The 26409-nt window shown below is 45.4% G+C and overlaps 2 protein-coding genes and 1 pseudogene across 7 annotated transcripts in view; 2 read left to right on the plus strand and 1 right to left on the minus strand.

Moving 5' to 3' along the window:
* SEPTIN3 (septin 3) overlaps positions 1–26409 on the plus strand; it is a 429247-nt gene that overhangs the window by 145554 nt on the left and 257284 nt on the right. The window lies entirely within an intron of this gene.
* Positions 1–26409, plus strand: part of MEI1 (meiotic double-stranded break formation protein 1) — a 97637-nt gene that overhangs the window by 24038 nt on the left and 47190 nt on the right. Inside the window, exons 7-15 of the mRNA XM_023222291.1 lie at positions 1952–2082; positions 7420–7534; positions 8277–8393; positions 9969–10068; positions 10193–10327; positions 17365–17479; positions 18908–18999; positions 19818–19959; positions 22028–22139. Coding sequence (XP_023078059.1) covers positions 1952–2082; positions 7420–7534; positions 8277–8393; positions 9969–10068; positions 10193–10327; positions 17365–17479; positions 18908–18999; positions 19818–19959; positions 22028–22139 — 1059 coding nt within the window. The remainder of the gene's footprint in view (positions 1–1951; positions 2083–7419; positions 7535–8276; positions 8394–9968; positions 10069–10192; positions 10328–17364; positions 17480–18907; positions 19000–19817; positions 19960–22027; positions 22140–26409) is intronic.
* On the minus strand, positions 53–138 carry LOC111549178 (annotated as a pseudogene).

The following is a 26409-nucleotide window of genomic DNA, read 5'->3' on the forward strand; positions in this document are numbered from 1 at the left end:
GGGATTACAGGCTTGAGCCACCGCGCCCGGCCTTTTTTTTTTTTTAAATAATAAAAAAAATTCACCCTATGCACATTTGTCAGGCCTCTTTTATCCTGGTCAAGGGGAGTACTAACTTTCTCTCCTTTCAGACAACACTTTAAAGGCCACCTCTTCTCTGGAGCCTTGCCTTCCCACCCTCTCCCCTTAGCCAGGGGTGTAGTCACACCCTTTGGACCCTTGAAGTGCTATGGGTCTTATATTCTGTCTTATATCATTTTATTCACTTACTTTACAACCCAAGATCCTCACAAGTTCTTATTTTATTTAATTTACTTATTTTTAAAGATGGGACCTTGTTCTGTTGCCCAGGCTGAAGTACAGTAGCATGTTCATAGCTCACTGCAGCCTCGAACTCCTGGCCTCAAGTGATCCTCCCACCTTAATCTCCCAAGTAGCTGGTATTACAGGGGCATGCCACCTTGCCAGGCATTTTAATTTTTTATGTGTATGTAGAGATGGGGTCCCACTATGCTCATAAGCTGTTTATGGTCTAATCCTTATTAACCTCTCAAGCCTCATCTCTCACTTCTCTATCTGTCCCCACCCTAACTCAGCCTTACTGAACCAAATGCATCTCCAGGAGCACACCATGCTCTCCTGCCTTTATATACTCCTCTGCCCAGAAGTTGGCTCGCATCCAACTTCTCATCCTTTAAGATTTGGTTCAAATATCTTCTTACAGAAGCCTTCCCTGGGCCCCCAGGCTAGATTAGATGCTTCATTTGATTTCCCATGGTCCTCTGGGCTTTTTTCCACATTATTTAATTTTAATATTTAATATTCTGACAAGCATTTCTTTACTTGTTAAAGTATGTATTATTTGGAACACTTTAGTGACTTACCATGAATCCCAGCATAAGTACCAGAATCCTTAACATAGTTTATGTGGTCTTTTGTGACTACTTCTCAGACATAATTTCTGGACTTTTTTTTTTACCCCCAACCATTCTGGCTTTCTTTCACTTTCTAGAATGTTGTTCTCTGTACCTGGAATACTTCTCCTCACTTCACCTAGTTTTACCTACTTATCTTTCAGGTTCAGCTTAAATGGTACCTGCTGATGGAAGGCTTTACTGATCCCCCACACTAGGGGATTTTATGTATATAAAATCCTCATATACATTTTCATGTATTTGGGTACTTCTCATTTATATCATTTATCACAATTATAAGGGTCATTTGTCTGACTTTTTTTTTTTTTTTTTTGAGACAGAGTTTCACTCTGTCATCCAGAGTGGAGTGCAGTGACGTGATCTCAGTTCACTGCAACCTGTGCCTGCTGGGTTCAAGTGATTCTCCTGCCTCAGCCTCCTGAGTAGTTGGAACTACAGGCGCGTGCCACCATGCCCCTGCTTTTTGTATTTTTTTACTAGAGAGGGGGTTTCACCATGTTGGCCAGGCTGGTCTTGAACTCCTGACCTCAAGTGATACACCCGCCTCGGCCTCCCAAAGTGCTGGGATTACAGGTGTGAGCCACCATGCCTGGCCTTGTCTGACTTGTTTTTGTGTTTGTTTCTCCTGCAGGAGTGTATGCTCCCTTTGTTAGTCAAAAAATGTTTATTGAGTTCCTGCTATGTGTCAGGAACTATGCCAGGTGAATTTACGGTGAAAAAACTCACATTATTCCTGCCCTCATGAAACTTTTAGTTGAGTGGAGCAGTTGGGCTATGTTTATCTTGCTTACTTTTGAATCCCTAGACCCTTAGGCCTAGCACTTGGTAGGCTCTCACTAGATCTGTATGGAAGAGAGCTGGGTGCAACAAGCAAATTGGTGCTTAAGGATTCTAACCATTCTTCATATTTATGGAGGCATGAAGAAATTTCTCTTGGGATGTCTGAAGGGCTATCTTGGGAGGACTCTGGTGCCTGTGTTCCTCTCTCCTTACTTCCCAATCCCTTTGTTTCCTAGGTTTACTGAGGCAGCTGTTGAAGTATGATCTCTTTGTGTCCATGATCATGAATAAGGATGGACTGGGAGAAAGTGCTAAGAATATCGAAGGGTCGTCAGGAGATACTTCACTGCCTTTGGTGCTCAAAAAGGTAATTGTCTTGTGATTCTTGGTCTCTAGGTTCAATAACAAGGGGACCCAAGTGCTTCTTGGGCCTCGTCTTCATCTACCACTCCTATCTCAGATTTCCAAGTGTTTTCTTACTGGGCAAAAAAATATACTACTGGCTGGGGGCGGTGGCTCATGTCTGTAGTCCCAGCACTTTGGGAGGCCTAGGTCGGTGGATTGCTTGAGCCCAGGAGTGCAAGACCAGCTTGGGCAACGTGGCAAAACCCTGTCTCTATAAAAAATACAAAAAACTTGGGCGTGGTGGCTCACGCCTGTAATCTCAGCACTTTGGGAGGCCGAGGCTGGTGGATCACAAGGTCAAGAGATCGAGACCATCCTGGCCAACATAGTGAAACCGCGTCTCTACTAAAAATACAAAAATTAGCTGGGCATGGTGGCACGTGCCTGTAGTCCCAGCTACTCAGGAGACTGAGGCAGGAGAATCCCTTGAACCTGGGAGGTGGAGGTTGCAGTGAGCCAAGACCACGCCACTACACTCCAGCCTGGTGACAAAGCGAGACTCCGTCTCAAAAAAAAAAAAAAAAAATTAGCTGGGCGTGGTGGTGCACACCTGTAATCCCAGCTACTCAGGAGGCTGAGGTGGGAGGATTGCTCGAACCCAGGAGGTGGAGGTTGCAGTGAGCCACGATCATGCCACTACACTCCACCCTGGGTGATAGAAAGTAGGTTTCCTTTCATTTGTAAATTCTTTTTTTTTTAAGTGTCGAGGTCTTGCTGTATCCACTCAGGCTGGAATGTAGTGGCACAGTCACAGCTCACTGCAGCCTTAGCCTCCTGGGCTCAAGCGATCCTCTTGTCTCAGCTTCCTGAGTAGCTGAGACTACGGGTGTTCGCCATGAGGCGTGGCTAATTTTTAATTTTTTGTAGAGACAGGATCTTTCTGTGTTGCCTGGGCTGGTCTCAACTCCTGGGCTCAAGTGATCCTCCCACCTTGGCCTCCAAAATTCTGGGATTACAGGTATGAGCCACTGCACCCAGCCTCAGTTGTAAATTTTTTTTTTTTTTTTTGAGATGGACTCGCTCTGTCGCCCAGGCCTAGTCTGGTGTGCAGTGGCGTAATCTCGGCTCACTACAACCTCTGCCTCCCAGGCTCAAGCAATTCTCCTGCCTCAGCCTCCTGAGTAGTTGGGATTACAGGCGCCAAGCCACCGTGCCCGGCTAATTTTTTGCATTTTTAGAAGAGACAGGGCTTCACCATGCTGGCCAGGCTGGTCTCGAACTCCTGACCTTGTGATCTGCCTGTCTTGGCCTCCCAAAATGCTGGGATTACAGGCATGAGCCCCCATGCCCGGCCATGAATTCTTACCTCTGTACTTCCCCTTCACATCTGGGCTGCCTGAAAATGGAGAATACTTACAGCAATAGAAACAAAGTCACCTCAATTGCTTTAGGGATCAGCTTCTGAGCTTGGTACTGAGAACCCTCTTTATCTGGATCCTGCTCATCCCTTCAGCCTTACTTTCCTGTCTCTTCTACCCCATAACCAAGTGCTCCAGCCACATGCAGTCTTTCCGTGGTCCTTCATAATGCTAGGTAATCCTGTCTCAGTGCCTGTGCTCTTCCTCTGTCTATAGGGCCTTTCTCCTCTCTTTATCTGCTAATCTGAGTCAGCCTTCAAGCCTATAGGGCTCCCTGTCACCCTGGCTCCTTTAGGCAGAATGTGACCCACTGTCACAGTGCTTACCTTATACCGTATTGTGGTTGACTGGCTGGGAGCTCCTTCAGGGCAAAACCTGAGTCTGGCATCTTTCCCCAGTGCTCAGCACAGGGACTCGCAGAGCTGCAAACCCTCATGTGATAGCAGGGGTTCATTGCCCAAACTCTGGGGCTCTTTCTGCAGCAAGGAAGAGGAGAAGGAGCTCTGGTTAGAAGTGAGAAGGGAGGCCGGGTGCAGTGGCTCATGCCTGTAATCCCAGCACTTTGGGAGGCCGAGACGGGTGGATCATGACGTCAGGAGTACAAGACCAGCCTGGCCAACATGGTGAAACTCTGTCTCTACTAAAAATACAAAAATTAGCTGGGCATGGTGGCATGTGCCTGTAATCCCAGCTATTTGGGAGGCTGAGGCAGGAGAATATAGCAAGAAAAAGTTTGTCCTGAGACAAAAGCAAGAAAAGAAAAGAACTGACTTCTAAAGAAAATAGTTTAGTCCATTTCAGAGTTTAAATGTCAGTCATCAAGTATAATGAGCTAGGATCAGCTTTCTGACTTAGGAATCATACATGTATTCCATAAGTTTTAGTGCAGTTTTAAGCTGTAATAACTAACTTAAAAGCAGTTACTCTTGCCATTTTCAAACATAGGTACATAAACAACAACAGGGAAACCTAAAAATGTGTTATCAAGTCACAAAATTGAAGTGTAATGAAATTTAACCAATTAAACTTCAAAAAAAGAGTATTTTAAACCAAGAATCATTGTTTTAATGGATACATATCATATTTCTTTGATTCTGAGATACATTGTTTTCACATTTAACAGCTCTGAAATTGGGAGACATTTTACCATCAACGGTGCATCATAGTTTAATTGGTAGCACTTTTTCTTTCTTAGTGGTGCATAAAATAATGGCTCGCCTTACATCACTAGCATCTTAAAATCAAATACAGTATGTCATTTCTTTTATAAAAGGGAACAAGATAAATATTACTTTCTAAACTCCTTTATATACTATCAGAAAATCTGGCTTTTTTTTTTTTTCTTTTCCTGACGAACAGGGAGTCTGTTTATATGTCCACTTGTAAGTCCAATATGGCTGAGATGGGGTTAAGCTTGCAGTCCTCAGATGTCTCTTTGCCAGACATGAGTAGTCTCATGTCTACTTGGTCCTTTTTCTGAAAAGCTGTAAAACCAGGCATGCCCTCCATTCTTCTGGTGATGTATATTCTGTTTGGCACTATTCTCCCCCCAAATCAGCTTCTATGATACTTAAAATCTGTGGTTGCAGTTAACGCTTTTCTGATTTCTGAAAGTGTTAGAGACATCCCTAATAGCTATGGTGACCAATAGGAGGTTGGCTATTATTCAGAGTGCAATGGAAATTCACTGAGATGTTTAGAGTAGCAAATATGCCTGATCTAAAAATTCTGATGGGGGAGGCATCACAGTTGTGGGAAGACTCCTAGATTTGGACTTGACTGACCTGAGTTTGCACCTTAGCTTTGCCACTTATCAGCTGTGTAGCCTAGAGTAAGTAACCTAACCTTGCTAAAGTTCCCCAAGACTACCTCCAGGTTTGATGATTTGCTAGGAGGACTCATTGGACTCAACATCTAGTCATACTCATAGCTACGATTTACGGCAGTGCAAGGAAAGCAATATCAGCAAAAGGAAAGGTTCATGGGGCAAAGTCTGGTGGAACCAGCACAAGCTTCCAGAGTCCTCTCCCGGTGGGGTCACATGGGATGCACTTCTTAATTTTCCCAGGAATGAACTGTGACATGTGAAACCCTTACCTACTAAAGAAGATCATCAGAGTCTTAGCACCCCAGGTTTTTATGGGGGACTGGCTGTTCATGTAGGTATCCTCTGCTGAGCATATACCAAAATTCCAGACTCCCAGAAGGAAAACAGATGTTCAGCATAAACTACAGTTGTCCCTCGTATATACGGGAGATTGGTTGCAGGACTGCCAGCATATATCCAGACCCACATATGCTCATGTCCTACAGTCAGCCCTGGCAAACCCCAGTAAGCTGGCTTTCTGCATATGCCAGTTTCACATCTAGTGAATACTGCATTTTCCATCAGTGTTCAGTTGAAAAAAGGCCACATATAAGTAGAACCACACAGTTCAAGCCTGCGTTGTTCAAAGGTCAACTGTTCATGGTACAAATAGTTTAGTCACAATGAGCCACTTTCTCAGTTCTGGTAGGAACCCTCCTGAAATCCAAGTTCCCAAACCCAGCCAAGAGCCAGCCTTGCAGACAGGGTTTTCTAAGTATAATAGCCTCAGGCCTACTGTGTTAAATCTTTTCTGTGCACTCAGTAAATTAAGGTTTATAGTAGAACCTTTCCTTGTTATGTCACAGAATTGTTGTAAACATCAAAGCCAGATGAGGGAGAGCTGGGCACAGTGGCTCATGCCTGTAATCCTAGCACTTAGGGAGGCCAAGGTGGGAGGATCACTTGAGCCCAGGAGTTCAAGTCCAACCTGGGCCATATACTGAGACCTTGTCTCTATAAAAAAATTTAAAATGAGCTGGAGCTGAGCATGGTGGCTCATGCCTGTAATCCTAGCACTCAGGGAGGCCAAGGCAAGTGGATTGCTTAAACTCAGGAATTTGAGACCAGTCTGAGCAACATGGTGAAACTCTGTCTCTACAAAAATAAAAATTAAAATTAAAAATTAGCCAGGGTCGGGGTGCATGCCTGTGGTCCCAGCTACTTGAGGGGCTGAGGCAGGAGGATTGCTTACACTGGGGAGGTTGAAGCTGCAGTGAGTCGTGTTCATATGGCTGCACTACAGCCTGGGTGACAAAGTGAGACCCTGTGTCAAAAAAAAAAAAAAAAACAAGGCAAGGCGCAGTGGCTCATGCCTGTAATCCTATCACTTTGGGAGGCGAAGGCAAGTGGATCACGAGGTCAGGAGTTTGAGACCAGCCTGGCCAATGTGGTGAAACTCTGTTTCTACTACAAATACAAAAATTAGCTGAGTGTGGTGGTGCACGCCTGTAGTCCCAGCTACTCAGGAGGCTGAGGCAGAAGAATCGCTTGAACCCAGGGAGGCGGAGGTTGTAGTGAGCCAAGATCATGCCACTGCACTCCAGCCTGGGCGACAGAGCGAGACTCTGTCTCAAAAAAAAAAAAAAAAAAGGTACCAGGCATGGTAGCATGTGCCTGTAGTCCCCGCTACTCAGAAGGCTGAGATGAGAAGATCGCTGGAGCCTTGGAGGCAGAGGTTACAGTGAGCCATGAGCCATGATCATGCCGCTGCACTCCAGCCTGGGCAACAGAGTGAGACCTGTTTCATAAATAAATAAACCGCATGAGGACTTTGAGAGTACTTTTGTTAATGAAGGCTTGAGCACTCATTGGTGATGACAGTTACAGTGTTCTTTGAGTGCCCCTGGTAGATTTTACATTGTGTTCTTTCCTTATTTTTCTCACCTGCTGCTGTTCACAGAGACCCCTTCCCATAATCCGTAATGGCTCTCCTGAGCCCCATCCTTGTGCCTGTTGCCATGTAGGACAGGAAGGATCAGAAATGAATTAGGCTATTGCCCTGAGGCACCTAGGCCAGTTTTTCTGGTCCTGTTGGTGGTGTGACTGGGTTACTTTTTGCTGCCTGTTTCTCCAGCTTCTCCTCTCTAGAGATGAAACCCTGCAGGTGGCCAGTGCTCACTGTATAATTGCGGTGCTTGTCCACTCCCCAGCAAAGCATGCCCCGGCCTTCATCCATGCTGACATCCCAGGTAGGGGAATGCTTCTAACCTTCTCCTCCCTGTATTAGAAGGATGGGGTGGTGACAGGTTCAATTGTGTATGACAGACCCTATGAACTATGTCTCATAACATCTGAATCCTATTGCTGCAGATTTCTTGTATGACCTTGAGCAATTTGTTACTGCTTTTTGTCATTTATTTGGTCACCTATGAATAAAACCCTAATGTGGGGTGGTGGAAAGACCTGTGGACCAGGCAGGCAGCAGGAAACAGTATTTTTCAAGGGACTGTTATGAGCAGGGGCTGTTATGAGGTACATTGCAAATGTTACCACATTTAGGTCTTCATCTTCACTATTTTATAGATAAGGAAATTGAGGATCAGAAAATGAAATAATTGACAGGCCTAGTCAGTGGCAGAGATGGGATAAAAAGTCAAGCCTCTCTGACTCTTAAAAACTGTTTTCCCTTCATCCACACCACTGCCCATTCTGAGAATTAGGAGACTTAGGTTCCAATCCTACTTCCGCCACTAATAGTGCCTCTTCTCTGGGACTCAGTTTCCCCATCTGTTAAAAAGAAGAGGTTAAACCATAACCAAGGGCACTTTCCAGGTTTATTAGTGGATTGATGATCATGACTCATGGAGAGGATATGTGAACAGATGAAGTAGTAAGAGTAAGGTGCTGAATAAATCCAAAGCCTTAGCATCAGTTAAGGGATCGTGATCATATGACTGTCATTTATTGTTTTCTCATCCTCTTCCTTGTCAGAGTTCCTCTTTGAGCATCTTTCTTCTTCCAGTGAAATGCTCGTCTGGTCCAGCTACAACTGCTTGACACTCCTGGCAGAAGAGCCACTCTTTTTTTCCAAGTGCCACACGGTGTATGGTTGGTAGTAAGGGTCCTGTACTAGCTTTGGGTTGGGTAGACAGCAGTTTGCAGTTGGATAGCAGCAAGCCTCCACTTTGGAGGGGAGCACTGAGTCTAGACATCAGCCCAAACTCATTACCAGATTTCATATGTAAGTATTGATATCCAAATGTTCTGCTGTTCACTGATTATCAGAAGTATATATGTTTAGACGCTTCAGCAAGAGAAGGACACTTCTCTTAGCCACTAGATGAATTCCTGTTGCATGTTAACAACTCTAAACAGTGTTACTCAACTTTAGATTTAGTTCTTTCCCATGCCCCAGATTTCTAACCATCCAGGTAGTCTCTAAGTTTTGCTAATTTATTCTTTAAAAGTTTCTTGAAACTGTCCTTCCTTGTCTGGGACTTTTTTTTTTTTTTTGAGATGGAGTCTCACCCTGTCACCCAGGCTGGAGTGCAATGGCGTGATCTCGACTCACTGCCACCTCCGCCTCCGCCTCCCAGGTTCAAGCAATTCTCTTGCCTCAGCCGCTTGAGTAGCTGGGATTACAGGCATGTGCCACCACACCCAGCAAATTTTTTGTATCTTTAGTATAGAGATGGGGTTTTACCATGTTGTCTAAGCTGGTCTCGAACTCCTGACCTCGTGATCCACTTACCTTGGCCTCCCAAAGTGCTGGGATTACAGGCGTGAGCCACTACGCCGGGTGCCTTTTTTTGTTTTTGAGACCGAGTCCTGCTCTGTTGCCCAGGCTGAAGTGCAATGGCGCGATCTCGGCTCACGGCAACCTCTGCCTCCCGGGTTCAAGCAATTATCTTGCCTCAGCCTCCTGAGTAGCTGGGATTAGAGGCGACTGCCACCATGCCTGGCTAACGTTTTTGTATTTTTAGTAGAGACGGGGTTTCGCCATGTTGACCAGACTGGTCTCGAACTCCTGATCTCAGGTGATCTGCCTGCCTCAGCCTCCCAAAGTGCTGCGATTACAGGCGTGAGCCCACTGTCTGGGACTTATTATATCACATCTAGATTTTTAGAGTAGGCACATTCAGTCATTCATTTTATATTCCTAGTATAAGCCGGGCACCAGGCTGGGACCTGGAGATTTAGAGATAACAAATAACATTGGTCCTTGCCCTCAGAAAAGGGAGAGATATGCAAAGGGAAATTTCGTTATGAGCTGATTAGAGCTCTGCTACAGGGAAGCACAGGAGCTGTAGGGGCACAGGGGAGATTCACAGCTCTAAGTGGATCAGGGAAAGCTTTTTAGAGGAGTTTTGACCTGATTCTCCAAGGAGGAACAGGAGTATGCCAAGTGGAGAAAATACGTCTTGGTCAGTAGGTGTTCACTGAAAACCTCAAGTGCCAGGGACTGTGCTGTGGCTTGTACTGGGTGTTGGGAAAATGAATCAGATGAGGGCCCAGCCTCAAAGATCTCACAGTCTGGTCCCATTAGCTCAGTCTTGTCAGGGTCCCTCCACGAGTGGCCTCCAACTGATACAGGCTGTCCAGAGCCTGTCACCTCTCCTGGGTGGGCAGTGAAGGAACAAGAGAGCACTGATCCCTGGCCTCTGTCATGTCATCCTGTGGTAGGGATCGAGGCAGTGGTGAGGAGCCTGCAGGGAAGCCTGGAGATGAACAACACAGAGCTGCACAAGCAGGGCCTGCTGCTTTTCACTGAAATCCTGACCCGGTGAGCAAAGTGGTAGAACATGAGGCTTGTAGGGGCCAGACTGCAGAAGTAAAAGTGGGCTTTCATTCCTGGTGGGGTCAGTGATAAGAGTTCACCTACTCATTTCTCATCTAACATTTCTCAGGCAGCCAGAGGAGATCAAGCTGTTCACAAACTCAGCCATGTGCAGAGATGCTGGCCGTGCCCTCCAAGAAGCGGTTAGCAGCCCTGTGCTAGAGGTGGCTGCTGAGGCCGTGAAGGCCACTTCTGCTTTTCTGAGGTAAGAGACCCAGGCAGGCTGAACTTTCCATCCCTGCATGTACCTAAGGGCCTGTCGAGGACAGGGCAGCTGATGATTACTTATAATACCTAATATAGTTGGCTATTCATAATTGTGGATTCCACATCCATGGAATCACCCAACCATGGATTGAATTTTTTTTTTGTAGATGGAGTTTTGCTCTTGTTGCCTAGGCTGGAGTGTAATGGTGCAATCTCAGCTCACTACAATCTGTGCCTCCTGGGTTCAAGTGATTCTCCTGCCTCAGCCTCCCAAGTAGCTGGGATTACAGGTGTGCACCACCATGCCCGGCTAATTTTTGTATTATTATTAGAGACAGGTTTCATCATGTTGGCCAGGCTGGTCTCGAATGTGTGACCTCAGGTGATTCACCTGCCTCAACCTCCCAAAGTGCTGGGATTACAGGCGTGAGTCACCGCACCCAGCTGAAAATTTTAAAGAATGGATGGTTGTCTCTGTATTGAACACGTACAGACTTTTTTTCTTGTTATTATTCCCTAAACAATACAGTACACACTGGGCATGGTGGCTCACACCTGTAATCCCAGCACTTTGGGAGGCCAAGATGGGTTGGATCACCTGAGCCCAGGAGTTCAAGACCAGCCTGGGCAACATGACAGAACCTGTCTCTACTAAAAATCCAAAAATTAGCCAGGCATGGTGGTGCACACCTATAGTTCCAGCTACTCGAAGCCTGAGGTGGGAGGATTGCTTGAACCTGGGAAGCAGAGGTTGAGGTGAGCTGAGATCACACCACTGCACTCCAGCCTGGGTAACAGAGTGAGACCTTGTCTCAAAAGGAAAAAGAAAAAAAAAAAAAAAAAAGAAACCCGGTCAGGCACAGTGGCATATCCCTGTAATCCCAACACTTTGAGAAGTCAAGGCAGGCAGATCACTTGAGTCACGAGTTCAAGACCAGCTTGGCCAACGTGGTAAAATCCCTTCTCTACAAAAACTTAGCTGGGCATGGTGGCACATGCCTGTAGTCCCAGCTACTCAGGAAGCTGAGGCACGAGAATTGCTGCGGAGGTTGTAGTAAGCCAAGATTGTGCCACTGCACTCCGGCCTGGGTGACAGAGCAAGGCTCTGTCTCACAAAAAAAAAAAAAAAAAAAAAAAAAAAAGAACACCCAAACAGTATAATGACTATTTATATAGCATTTGCATTGTATTAGGTATTATATATAATCTAGAGATGATTTAAAGTGTACTGGAGGACCGGGTGCCGTGGCTTACGCCTACAATCCCAGTACTTCTGGAGGCCGAAGTGGGTGGATCACCTGAAGTTGGGAGTTTGAGACCAGCCTGGCCAACATGTAGTAGAAACCATGTCTCTACTGAAAATATAAAAAATTAGCCGGACGTGGTGTCACACACCTGTAATCCCAGCTACTCAGGAGGCTGAGATAGGACAAAGTCTCAAAGTACTCTCGAAGTACTGGGATTACAGTCATGAGTTATTATGCCTGGCTGCCTCTCTCTTATAAGAATACTTATGATGGCATGTAGGGGACCACCTGAATAATCCAGGATAACTGCTTTATCTCAAGATTCCCTGTGAAAACTTTACTGTAGAAAATAGCATTCATAGGTTCCAGGGATTAGGACCTGACATCTTTGGGTACCACCATTCAGCCCACTATAGTGTTTTCCTGAACTCCAAACGACATTTCCAACTGCCTGGTGCTTTATTCCAGAAACTTCAATCTCAATTTGTCCATGCGACTGGGATATAGAGAAAAACACCCAATTTGGGATCTGAAGAATTAGATTTGGGTCCCTGACTCCACAAGCAGTACTCAGTCACTTCTTGCTCGTTCCTCTGATCTGCTTTCTGTTTCTTGAACACATCAAACTTGTTCCTGCCACTAATTATTCCAACTCTGCCCAAAATAATAGTCCCTTAAATCTTTGTGACTGCTTTTTTCTTGTCAATCAAGTCTCATTCAGAATTTCCTTTCCTAATTGACCTTATCAGACTGCTATAGCATCTATCAAACTTTTGAAAGTTCTTGTTTATTCTTTTTTTGTGACAGAGTCTCACTCTGTCGCCCAGGCAGGAGTGCACTGGCACGATCTACGCTCACTGCAAGCTCCGCCTCCTGGGTTCACACCATTCTCCTGCCTCAAACTCCTGAGTAACTGGGACTACAGGTGCCTGCCACCAGGCCTGGCTAATTTTTTTTTTGTATTTTTAGTAGAGACGGGGTTTCACTGTGTTAGCCAGGATGATCTCGATCTCCCAACCTCGTGATCTGCCCATCTTGGCCTCCCAAAGTGCTGGGATTACAGGCGTGAGCCACCATGCCCAGCCTTTTTTTTTTTTTTAATCGGAGTCTCACTGTGTCCCCCAAGCTGGAGTGCAGTTGTGCGATCTTAGCTAACTGCAACCTCTGCCTTCTGAGTTCAAGCAATTCTCCTGCCTCAGCCTCCCAAATAGCTGGGATTACAGGCATGAGCCCCTGAACCCAGCCTATTCATTTGTTTTATATCTCTCCTCCCCCCACTAAAATATAAGCTCCAGGAGCTCAAGGACCTTGTCAGTTTTTTCACTGCTCTGTCTCTGGCTCCTCATAGGTAGTCAATATGTGAATGAAGGATGTTAAAATGGATAGTGAGACTAAGGGATCCTAGCACCACAATGGGAAGTTATTCCTTAGCAAGGGGCTTGAAATCTTAAAAATAAATAAATAAATAACCCAGGAAACCCATATGTATAGAGTAACTTTTATTTTGTTACCATATTTTCTCTTTTAAATTTCTAACAAAGTAATGTATTCAAATAATACAAAATAAGATATTGGTTGGGCACGGTGGCTCGTGCCTGTAATCCCAGCACTTTGGGAAGTCAAGGCAGGAGGATTGCTTGAGGCTAAGAGTTTGAGACTAGCCTAGACAACATAGTGCCACCCCATCCCTACGAAACAGTGTAAAATAAAATAGGCCGGGCACAGTGGCTCACACCTGTAATCCCAGCACTTTCGGAGTCCGAGGTGGGTGGATCACAATGTCAGGAGATTGAGACCATCCTGGCCAACATGGTGAAACCCCATCTTTACTAAAAGTACAAAAATTAGGCTGGGTGTGGTGGCTCACACCTGTAATCCCAGCACTTTGGGAAGCCGAGGTGGGCAGATCATGAGGTCAGGAGTTCGAGAACAGCCTGACCAACATGGTGAATCCCTGTCTTTACTAAAAATACAAAAATTAGCTGAGCGTGGTGGTGGGCACCTGTAATCCCAGCTACTCAGGAGGCTAAGGCAGGAGAATCGCTTGAACCTGGGAGGTGGAGGTTGCAGTGAGCCGAGATCATGCCACTGCACTCCAGCCTGGGCAACAGAGCAAGACTCTGTCTCAAACAAACAAACAAACAAACAAACAAAACCCAAAATACAAAAATTAGCTGGGTGTGGTGGCATGTGTCTGTAATCCCAGTTACTTGGGAGGCTGAGGCAGGAGAATCGCTGGAACCAGGGAGTTGGAGGTTGCAGTGAGCCAAGATCATGCTGCTGCACTCCAGCTTGGTGACAGAGCGAGACTCCGTCTCACAATAAATAAACAAATAATAAAATAAATAAAATAAAATAAGCTGGGTGTGGTGGCATGCACCTGTAGTCCCAGCTACTCTGGAGGTAAGGCAGGAGGATCACTTGAGCCCAGGAGTTTGAAGTTACAGTGAGCTATGATCACACCACTGCTCTCCAGCCTGGGTGACAGAGTGAGATCCTCTCTTGAAAATAAATAAATAAATAATACAGGATTTATCATGAAAAGGAATAGGCTGGGCATGGTGGATCATGCCTGTAATTCTAGCACTTTGGGAGGCCAAGGCAGATGCATCACCTGAAGTCAGGAGTTCAAGACCAGCCTGGCCAACATGGTGAAACCCTGTCTTTACTAAAAATACAAAAAAATTAGCTGGGCGTGGTGGCAGGTGCCTATAATCCCCATCTTAAATTTAAGACATTATTCATTGACTTGCCAGTAAGAAAGATCAAGATTTAGTTAGCTCACATTTTGTGTCTTCTCTACATGTCCTTGGCATTTTTGCTATTTAATATTTTGTTTTTTAACCTTTAAATAATGTACCTAAAACTGGTATTTCTTGTTCCCTCAACTTGAAGCAGTGTCTCCTGAGTTCCTACGTGGTTAATAGCACCCCAATTCTTCTTTTCCCCTCTCTTCCCTACTTCTGTTTCTCAAGGCCAGTCAGCTGTACCTTTAATTTTACATTGTGAAAGTTGTTAATATTTATAGTCTTCTGTAACTATATTTAAATCTTTGTAATTTGACTCTAGGTTGGTTCTAAAAATTGAAACAAAAAATAGCATTTACATGACAGTGACTTCAGTCTGTCTCCTTTCCTCCTTTGTCCTTCCCTGAATTTGAATCTCTAAATCTAGGGCACAATTCCAGAATGGGTGGGATGAGTAAACCGACAAGGTAACAAAAGCATAAGTAAGAGCAGTGTCAATCAGAGGCACCTATGCTGAGCTGGAAATCTCCCAGCAGGACATTGCTAGAGGAGACCAGCAGTTTTGGGCAGGAGGTGGCATTTCAGTTGTGCTATGAAGGGTGAGAGTTAGATTTGTTAGGATTAGAGAAACATGTGGGTTGGAGACTATAGAGATTGCTCAGGGTGTAGCAGCCAGTTGACCAGCAGGTTACATGAAAAGGGTGTTTCCTGGAGAAGCAGGAAATCTGTTGGGTTAGAATTATGCAGAGAGATGGATAGGGGGCAGGTTATTAAGCCTTGGATTATTTTACCTTTTTTTTTTTTTTTTTTTTTTTTGAGGTGGAGCCTCGCTCTGTTGCTCAGGCTGGAGTGCAGTGGCTCAATCTCGGTCCACTGCAACCTCCGCCTCCTAGGTTCAAGCAATTCTACTGCCTTAGCCTCCCGAGTAGCTGGGACTATAGGTGCCTGCTACCATGCCTGGATACTTTATGTATTTTTAGTGGAGACGAAGTTTCACCATATTGGCCCGGCTAATTTTTGTATTTTTAGTAGAGATGGGGTTTCATCTCACAATGTTTTAAGAAAGTTTACAAATTTGTGTCAGGCTGCATTCAAAGTTGTCCTGGGCTGCATGCAGCCTGTGGGCTGTAGGTGGGACAAGCTTGCTTTAGAGGGGACATGGCCCTGACGGCACCTCGATTTCAGATTTCTAGCCTCCAGAACTGTGAGAGGATAAACTGTTGTTTTAAGCCACCCAGTTTGTGGTAATTTATTCTAGCAGCCCTAGGAAACCAATACCCTGTAAAATAGTCATTCATTCATTTGATAATCTGTTCTATTAATCATCAACTTATAATGCACCTGTCTCTGTTTAGGTAAAGTAAAAAGATGGAACTGGTCCCTTTCCTCTTGGGAGCTCACAATTAAACTAGTCAATGACTCTTAGCTCATCTGAGTCTATAGAATCTGAGAGTTCAAATGGCCCTAAGTGTTACCTGTCTACATTTACCCCATACTCACAATGATTGAATCTCCAAAAGTACTTTTCCAGTCTCTGCATATAATCTCATAGAATGGGGAACTCACTTCTCCCTAGAGATGGTCCCCTATACTTCTATAGACTTTGACTCAGAAAATTATCAGACTGATGCTGGGTGCGGTGGCTCACGCCTGTAATCCCAACATTTTGAGAGGCTGAGGTGGGCGGATCGTGAGGTCAAGAGATTGAGACCATCCTGGCCAACATGGTGAAACCCCGTTTCTATTAAAAATACAAAAATTATCTGGGTGTGGTGGCATGCACCTGTAGTCCCAGCCACTTGGGAGGCTGAGGCAGGAGAATCACTTAAACCTGGGAGGCAGAGGTTGCAGTGAGCTGAGATTGCGCCACTGTACCCCAGCCTGGTGACAGAGCGAGACTCCATCTCAAAAAGAGAGAAAAAAAAAATTAAGTTCTCACAATGGTTGCAGTGACTCATGACTGTAATCCCAGCACTTTGAGAAGCTGTGGTGGGTGGATAACTTGAGGTCAGGAGTTTGAAACCAGCCTGGCCAACATGGTGAAACTCCATCTCTACTAAAAATACAAAAATTAGCTGGGTGTGGTGGTATGCGCCTGTAGTCCCAGTTACTCAGGTGGCTGAGGCAGGAGAATTGCTTGAAACTGGGAGGTGGAGGTTGCAGGGAGCCAAGATCATACCACTGCAGTCCGGCCTGGGTGACAGAGTGAGACTTCATCTCTGGATCTTAGTAACATTTACCTATTGATCCTGGTTTTCCTCATTGAGTTAACAAAGTTTGATCCCTCTTCCCCAGGAGAGCTTGTTACTTAATGGAAAACAGTGGTTGTTACTCTCTTGATGCACATTCAATTCTAGATAGTGCTTCTTTCACCAGCAAGCTCTCCTCTGTGAGAAAACCTTGTATCCTTAATAGTAATAATAGACACAGCTGACATTTATAAGGACTTATTATGTATTAAGCATCATGCTAAGTGTTTGGCATACATTATTGAATTTGATCTCCATAATAAGTCTATGAGAAAAGTACTATTAAGCCTCATTTAATAGATGAGGAAATTGATGGTTAGAGAGGTCAAGGACTGTACAAGAAGTTGTGCAGCTAGATAAGCACTGAAGTAAGGATTTTTTTGAGACAAGGTCTTATTCTGTCACCCAGGCTGGAGTGCAGTGGTGTGATCACAGCTCACTGCAGCTTCTACCTTCTTGGGCTCAGGTAATCCTCCTACCTCTGTCTCTTGAGTAACTGAAACTACAGGTATGTGCCACCACACTTGGCTAATTTTTTGTAGAGACTGGGTTTCACCATGTTGCCCAGGCTGGTCTCCATCTCCTGGGCTCAAGACATCTATTCATCTCAGTCTCCCAAAGTGCTGGAATTACAGGCGTGAGCCACCATGCCTGGCCTGGAGTAAGGATTTTTATCAGATTAAATTCCATGTTCTGGTCCAACCGCACTGCCTCTCGTTGCCTAAGAACCTGGGGTTATCTTGGGAATACCCTTGCCTTACCATGAACCTACTTTTGTCTCTCTGGATGCAGGAAGGACCATCAGAGTGCTCCACCTGTGCAGTATGGGGAACTGCAGGCTTTGCTAGAAGCCATGCTAAACCGGTGTGCGGAGTTTTCTCAGACCTTGCTGAACAGGAGGCCCCTGGTCAGTGTACTGCAGCCTGCTGCTTCTGAAGATCATGCTGCAATGTGTTTTTAGAAAGATAATTAGTATATTCCCTTACTTTTGTATGCCATTTCATGGCTTTTTCTCATGCACACATGGCTACTATGAGGCTTAAGGATTATTATTCCCATTTTTACAGATGGGGAAACTAAAGCCACGAGGGTTAAATAATTTTTCTCTGAGGTCTATAACTAGAAATTACCTAAGCCTAGATACTAAATTCCAGGGTGTTTTTACCCCAGTCTATTATGTACATTCTCTGTTTATATCATTACAAGCAGATAGAGTAAACATGCTCACAAAATTATTTAAGTCTGGATTCACTAGAATCTTAGAATCTGAACCATGTACCATGTGTTGTAGTTGCTGACTTTTAATAGCTTATAGACTTAAGATATCAGGTAAGACACTGTCAGTGTGAATGTTAATTACATCTTTCAGGATTAACTTTGGAAACTAAGCTCTTTACATCTGATGGAGTGGAGATTTTCTTGTGTTTTAGAGCAACTAATAGGGCCATTACAGTCAAGCTAATGCCCACTAGCCTGTGACAGCTTTCTGCATATAATAGACCAATAGCCGTTCCTGTGGTTCAGAGAGACTGTTGGTTAAGGTCCCTCCAACACTGCTACCTTTTTTTTTTTTTTGAGACAAAGTGTCACTCTGTGGCCCCAGTTTGGAGTGCAGTGGCACGATCTTGACTCACTGCAACCTCCGCCTCCCGGGTTCCAGTGATCCTCCTGCCTTAGCCTCCCGAGTAGCTGGGATTACATGCATGCACCACCACACCTGGCTAATTTTTGTATTTTTAGTAGAGACGGGGTTTCACGATGTTGGCTAGGCTGGTCTCGAATTCCTGACCACCTTGGCCTCCTAAAGTCCTGGGATTACAGGCATGATCCACTGCGCCAGGCCCCTGCTACCATTTTTTTTTTTTTTCTGAGATGGAGTCTTGCTCTTGTTGCCCAGGCTGGAGTGCAGTGGTGTGATCTCGGCTCACTGCAGCCCTTGCCTCCGGGGTTCAAGCAATTCTCCTGCCACAGCCTTCCTAGTAGCTGGGACTACAGGCGCCCGCCACCATGCCTGGCTAATTTTTTGTGTGTGTGTTTTTAGTAGAGACGGAGTTTCACCATGTTAGCCAGAATGGTGTCGATCTCCTGACCTCGTGATCTGCCCACCTTGGCCTCCCAAAGTGCTGGGATTACAAGCGTGAGCCACCACGCCCAGCTTTGCTACGATTTTTAAAAGGAGCTATTGGCAAGGATATAGCCAAGATCTCTTGGAAAGTTAGGTGTACAGGAATGTCAGACTGCAGTGTGAGAAGAAGAGGTCTACAGTCGTCCAAGCATAGGCTGAGACACAGCATATACTTGATCACTAGGTTCCTGTCTCTCCTTCCCACCTCAGGGCCATGCCTCCAGTAGAGATTCAGAGAAGGCCATTCTTCAAAGGGGAAAGTTCCTCCTGAGCACTCTGGAGGGATTTAGAAGTGCCTGCAGGTGAGGAGCCCTCTGTGATAGGAAGCAATAGCATGGAAGGTAGGTGTGGAAGGGATTCAGACAATGGGTGAAGTTCTAGAGGCAACACTTGATTTCTGATACTCTGCTGTATGGCAAAGAGGATTTTGGCTGGGGTAGGATTTGCAGGGGTGTGGAGGAGGCTTGAGGGCAGGCAGCTAGGGGTAGGACCTTTCTAAAGATTCCTTCCTCATGGAGTTTTGCTACTATGCCATGAGGTTGTGTCTTATTCTCCTTCACTCCCCACCACCCCCCAACTAGACTAGCACTATAAGTATTCACTGAATGGTTTTTGAATTAATTCAGTTTACATTAACAAATGTTTGTTGTATCTACTGTGTGCCATGCCTGATGCTAGACAGTGGGGCTGGAAAGAAAAGTCAGAATGACTCCTGCCCGCAAGAAGCTCACAGTCTCTTGGGGAAGAGATGCTTTTTTGTATACGTGTGGGATTTGTTAGGTTTTCAAGAACCTGGGGAAGGTATTCCAGATAGAGAGAGCAGCATATTTAAAGGCAAATGAATGGGAAATAGCAAATAACATGGCATATTCAGGGAAGTACACACAGTGGGGTGGAAGTATACATAGTTGGGGGAGGGGTGGGGAGCAAGAATCTGGAGATGTAGCCAGGGATCAAGTCCTCTCCTCATTGTGGTCTATTGAACTTTCTCCTGATCTGATAATAGAGATACTTTCCCTGGACTCTGAGCACAGGCACTCCCCACCACCCCCCAGGAGGGTGTTTGTCATCTTTAGGTTGCGTAGGTGGTAGTGGATATACTCACACATTGATTTCTTAGGTTGGCTATAGAATTCCAGAGTGAGCCTTCAGCCCAGGAGAATCCATTCACAGCTCCCAGCGCCAAGAAGGAAGACACCTTGGAGGCCTTCTCAGAATTTCTTCTCAGTGCCTGTGACTTGCTGTGTATCCCTATGGTGATGGTGCGTTCTCCTGAGCCATGGGCAGCATGAAGCTTGGGGAAGAGAGGAATGTGCAGGCGAGCCAGGCTCAGAGGCATAAGGCAGTGACTGCTCAAAGGAACTCTCTGGGGGTCTCAGCAGTGCAATTCTTAGAACCTTTCCTTTGTTCTAAAAATAAAATGTAGTGTTTCATTATGAAACTAACAGGTTCCTCTTAAGAAAAAATAGAAAGCAGTAATAATAAAATAGTAAGTAGGTAAGTTTATGGAGCGATAAGTGCCTAATATTCACTGCCGGATTTAGTTCTCCCAATGACCCTGGGAGATGGATGCTATAATTTGCCCTAATTTACAGATAAGGTTGTCATATTTCTATACTTATAAAGCAAGCCCATAATGGTGCTGAGATTGAACCTATTACTTCAGGTCCCCTAGCTTTTCTTGTGTCTTTAATAATGAGCAGCAGTGAATGTCTGTTATCCAAGTGTGTTCTGTAAAATGAGAGATGACCACTCTGAAGAGAGGCTTGATCCTGAAGAGCTTCATTCTGAATTGACTTGAGGTTGAGATGGTGGGAAGAGCAAGGCCAAGAGCTGCTGACTCTGGGTAACCTTGGATGAGTCCTCTCCTGCTTGAGGTTTGGGCATCCTGTGAGCCTGTGAACAGTACCTGTTAGTCAGGAAAGGGCAACTCCTAACCATCTACTGGGAACAGTAGGTGGCAGCAGGGAGGCACCTCTGGCTCTGCACGAGTGAGGTTCTCTTCCTTGAAGAAGCCATTGAGCTGGAGTCTGCAGGAGGTAGTGGTCAGGAACCCTGGACTGTGGCCCTGACTTAACCCACTAACAGTAAGACTTGGGCAACTCATGGCGGTTTACTCACCTGCCCTGCCTTCCTCCTAGATTTTTGAAGTGTTAGAGCTAAATCTAGAAGATCATAGAATTATTGTATTGTTCCTTCTTTCTACTTTTCTGTATTTTACATATTTTCTTTAAAGAGCATATATTACTTTCATAATAATAAAAACAACCAAACTTGCTCTAAAAATGAAAGGAAAGGTGTCAACAAGAACAATGCCTCTGAGGACCCAGCTGTTTACAGAAAGGGAATTGAGACTCAGGGAAGGGAGGAGGTGACAACCCAGGGGCACATTGTGGTGGCTATGTACAGAGCCTGAACTAGAACCCTGGTTTTTTTTTTTTCCTAATTCAGAGCTGTGTCTACCACATAAGACTGCCTTATGACTCTTGAAGAATTACCTGAAGGCTGGTCTGAGTGCAATGGTATTTACAACTAATTGATCACAACCAGTTACAGATTTCTTTGTTCCTTCTTCATTCTCCCTGCTTTACTTGACCAGCCTTAAAAATAATAATAACAGGCCGGGTGTGGTGGTTCACGCCTGTAATTCCACCACTTTGGGAGGCTGAGGGGGGTGGATCACTTGAAATCAGGAATTTAAGACCAGCCTGGCCAACATGGCGAAACCCTGTCTCTACTGAAAATACAAAAATTAGCCGGGCGTGGTGATGCGTGCCTGTAATCCCAGCTGCCCAGGAGCATGAGCAGGATAATCGCTTGAACCTGAGAGGCAGAGGTTTCAGTGAGCCAAGATTGCACCACTGATCTTCAGCCTGGGTGACAGAGTGAGACTCCATCTCAAAAAACAAAAAACAAACAAAAAACCAAAACAACCCCCCCCTAAAAAAAAAACAAATATGAAGGCAGTTTATTAACTATATTATTATTATTACTATAGTAATAGAAACATGAAAGTCATTCTGCATTATGGTTTAGAAAGCAGTTTTTATGCACCAGACCACATTTGTTTCTGGGAGGGATATCTTGTTATTCCGATTTTAGTCTTTGAGGAACAGAGGCCCAAAGAGGTAAAGTATCTAGTGCAATCTATTAGGTGATCCAAGCCTTAGATGTAGGTTTGGACTTTAAATTCCCTAGCTTTTCTTTTGTCTTTCAAGTGAAAGGAGTTAATCTACTGTTGCTAGATTTGATGAGAATTTTCTCTGATGCCTTTTCTTCTTCAGAGACTCAGTCCTGATGGGCTATGTTCTCTCTCCTGGTTCTTTGCAGAGACACTTGGAGCAGACCACCCACCCAGCTTTGATGGAAGTTTTCCTCTCAATTCTACACAGCCTCTTTGTCATCGTTCCCCACATGAAGGAGAAGTTTTCCAAGAAGCTTGGTAGGCAGTAGGCAAATGTGGAGGTTGGGAGAGAGGCAAGCACCTTAGGCAGTGCTCAGAGAGTATTCAAAGAGAGCGTAAGTTGTGGGTGCACATTTACTAATTCATTCAGAATCTGTATCCTTTGTCCACTGTTGAGTGAAAGGAAGTATCAGGCAGCAATCAAAAGTCATTAAAGGGGCTGGGTGTGGTAGCTCATGCCTGTAATCCTAGTGCTTCAGGAGACCAAGATGGGAGGATCACCTGAGGCTAGGAGTTTGAGACCAGCTTGGACAATACAGTGAGACCCCATCTCTATAAAAAAATTAAAGAAAAATTAGCTGAGAGTTTTTAGTAACATTAGTGACTAGTTATTAATAATAACTAACATTTAAGTTCTTACAGTGTGTGAGACACTGTTTTAAGTGCTTTGCATGTATGGACTCATTTAGTCCTCAGAAAAACCCTAGGAATTGTCTATTACGATTATACTCATTCTACTGATGAGCAAACTGAATCTCAGAGAGGTTAAGTAACTTGCCTAAGGTCACACTATAAGTGGTATGCCCAGGATTCAAACCCAGGGAATCTGGCTGTAGAACATGCTTTCTTTTCTTTTTTTTTTTTTCTGAGATGGAGTCTTGCCCTGTCGCCCAGGCTGGAGTGCGGTGGCGCGAACTCGGCTCACTGTAAGTTCTGCCTCCTGGGTTCACGCCATTCTCCTGTCTCAGCCTCCCGAGTAGCTGGGACTACAGGCGCCTGCCACTGCGCCTAGCTAATTTTTTTGTATTTTTTAGTAGAGACGGGGTTTCACCGTGTTAGCCAGGATGGTCTCGATCTCCTGACCTCATGATCCGCCCACCTCAGCCTCCCAAAGTATTGGAATTACAGGCGTGAGCCACTGCACCTGGCCAGAACATGCTTTCTTAATCTCTGAGCTATATTTGACTCTTATCATTATAATTTAATGTTTTTTCTTTTATTCTTGTCACATGGCATGCAACAAATGTTGTGCAACAAGTCTACTATGGAGAGGCAGCCAGGGCGCAGCCAAGTAGGCCCTTGTTGGCCTTGTGAGGAATTTGGACTTTTTCTTTCTTATTTATTTAATTTTTTTGAGACAGAGTCTCACTCTGTTGCCTAGGCTGGAGTATAGTGGCATGATCTCAGCTCACTGCAGTCTCCGCCCTGCCCAGTTCAAGCGATTCTCCTGCCTCAACCTCCTAAGTAGCTGGGATTGCAGGCGTCTGCCACTGCGCCTAGTTAATTTTTGTAGTTTTTTTTTTTTTTAGTAGAGATGGGATTTCACCATCTTGGCCAGGCTGGTCTTGATCTCTTGATCTCATGATCCGCCCACCTCGGCCTCCCAATGTGCTAAGATTAGAGGCGTGAACCACTGTTCCTGGCCTTTTTTTTTTTTTTTTTTTTTTTTGACGGGGTTTTTTTTCTTTTTCCCCGGCTGGGGGGCAATGGCACAATCTCGGCTCCCCCCCACCCCTGCCCCCCGGGTTCAAGTGATTCTCCTGCGTCAGCCTCCTGAGTAGCTGAGATTACAGGCGTGTGCCACCATGCCCAGCTAATTTTGTATTTTTAGTAGAGATGGGGGTTTCTCCATGTTGGCCAGGCTGGTCTCGTGGCCGGGCTGGTCTCGATCTCCTGACCTCAGGTGATCCGGCCACCTTGGCCTCCCAAAGTGCTGGGATTATAGGCGTGAGCCACCACACCTGGCCTGGAATTTGGATTTTATCCTAGGAGTTTTGTTGAGTTTTAAGGAAGCGGAGCAACATTTCAGATTTCTGTTTCAGAAAGATCTTTCTTGGAGCTGTGTGGACTGTGAGTTAGAAGGAGGCAGATTGGAGGCATGTATCTCAGCCTCTTGGATTAACTCAGGTTGGTGGTAGGAACTAAGGTAGTGTTGGGGCATGGAATAGTTGGATGTAGGGCTTGAAAGAGAGGGAACAGTGCAGGGTAATGCCTGGATTCTGGCTGCCTTCTATGTGGATGGTGGTGTGTTTAACTGAGAGAAGGTTCACTGCGGGAGGGTCTGGTTTGGGGAGGCAGTAGAGGATACGGTCAATTTGGGTCAGGGTGAATGTGAGATGTTCCAGTGAAGATGTTAGGTGGGTAATTGACTGTGTCTGAAGACAAGGGAGAGATCTGGGATTTAGATACAGGTATAGAAATCTTCAGCATCCAGCCTTTCATTCATTCAACAAATATTGGGCACTTATTGCATGCAAGATATCATGCTACAGCTGGAGATTTAGCAGTGAACAAAACAGACCCCTGTCCTTGTGAGGCTGACTCCTCAGTGGGGATCAGGTGAGATTCTTCAAAGTTGAGTGTGTAAAATGAAATGATGAAAGAAGCCAAGACAAAATTAAGAGAGAAGCATTTAATGGTCAGGAGGAGGAGAGTACGATTATTTGGAGAGGTAGGAAGGAAACCAGAGGGTATGACATTAGGGAAGCCAAATGAAGAGAGTTTTGTGGATTGGGGAGTAGTCAGGAGTGTGAAATGCATCCCAGAGGTCAAGTAAGATGAAGATTTAGAAATGTCCATTGGACTTGGCTTCATGGCAGCTTTTGGCCACGTTGGCCAGAGCAGTTTCTGTGGAGTGGTTGGAATGGAAGCCAGACCAGAGTGAGTTAAAGAATGAGTGCAAGATGAGGCAGTAGAGACAGGATACACAACTCTTTTGACAAGTTTCGTGTGAGGGGAAGGTGAGAAATGGGGGTATGAGTAGAGGGGAACATGGAGTTAGGAAGGATTTTTCTAGCCCCTAGGATTGGAAACATTTATCTGATTAGCTGCTCATAGGAAGAAGCAGTAGAGAGACTGTGGTTGTTAGCCCATATGAGTTGAAATTCTTGTCACCTCTCTTAACTTGTTTATTGAGATTGCACAAATTAATTTTCTTATCTCTAGTGTCCTTAGCTAGAACGTGGTGATAATAGTGAGAATTAAAACAAGATGATTATATAGATTTCCTGAAGACTGCATCCCTCAGCCGTTGTGATAACTGATACACACTTCTTCCCTTCCTTCTAACATTCTTCCTGCCTGCCATACTTCAGGACCCAAGAGGATCTAGTCTTAGGGCACTGGATGAGAGACAAGTGTAGATCTCTTGGGGGCAGTGGTGGGGAATAGGGATGTAGAAAAAGGCTGTGAGATCTATAGGGAGATCTGTGCAACATGAAGCCAGGTAGCACAGGATTAGAGGCTCAACCTGCAAGAGGGAGGAGGGAGGCAGGCACTGCCAGCCAGGAATGGTATGGAGACCTGGAGTAGAAGGGTGGAGAAACTCTGGATCCCTGAGAGATTGGGCCAAGAGGAGCCCATCTGGAAGGGAAGCTTGGTGCCCCTTCCCTGGGGAAGTCATGGGTTAAATTGTTGCCCCAGAGAGTTGCTGTGAAACCCTGAGGGATTCCCTGTCAGCAGCATTAGCCCCAGGATAAAATACAGATTATTCCCAACTCCGGGGCTGGTGAAATGGGAGCTTCTGAGTCTCCTTTATCTAGGATTCTGCTTTACAGTGGCCCAGGGAAGGCAGAACAGAGGTTAGTATTGGCTGAAAGCCTTACTGGAGAGACTGGGAGGAGCCAGAAGCACAAGGGCCTGGGCCAGGGTCAACAGCTAAGGCAGAAACTGCTGGCCAGGCCACAGTGGCTCACACCTGTAATCCCAGCATTTTGGGAGGCCGAGGTGGGCGGATCACCTGAGGTCCGGAGTTCAATACCAACTTGACCAACATGTAGAAACTCTGTCTTTACTAAAAATAAAAAATCAGCTGGGCATGGTGGCACATGCCTGTAATCCCAGCTACTCAGGAGGCTGAGGCAGGAGAATTGCTTGAACCTGGGAGGTGGAGGTTGCAGTGAGCCAAGATTGTGCCATTGCACTCTAGCCTGGGCAATAAGAGTGAAACTCCATCTTAAAAAAGCCTAGGCTCAGTGGCTCACACCTGTAATCCCAGCACTTTGGGAGGTCGAGGTGGGTGGATCATGAGGTCAAGAGATCGAGACCATCCTGGCCAACATGGTGAAACCCCGTCTCTACTAAAAATACTAAAATCATCTGGGTGTGGTGGTGCGCACCTGTAGTCCCAGTTACTTGGGAGGCTGAGGCAGGAGAATCGCTTGAACCTGGGAGGCAGAGGTTGTAGAGGTTGTAGTGAGCCGATATCATGCCACTGCACTCCAGCCTGGCGACAAAGTGAGACTCTGTCTCAAAAAAAAAAAAAAAAAAAAAAAAAAGATAATGTTATCGGACCCCGGTTCTGAGAACC

This window comes from Piliocolobus tephrosceles, chromosome 19 (genome assembly GCF_002776525.5).
Source record: "Piliocolobus tephrosceles isolate RC106 chromosome 19, ASM277652v3, whole genome shotgun sequence".
NCBI lineage: Eukaryota > Metazoa > Chordata > Mammalia > Primates > Cercopithecidae > Piliocolobus > Piliocolobus tephrosceles.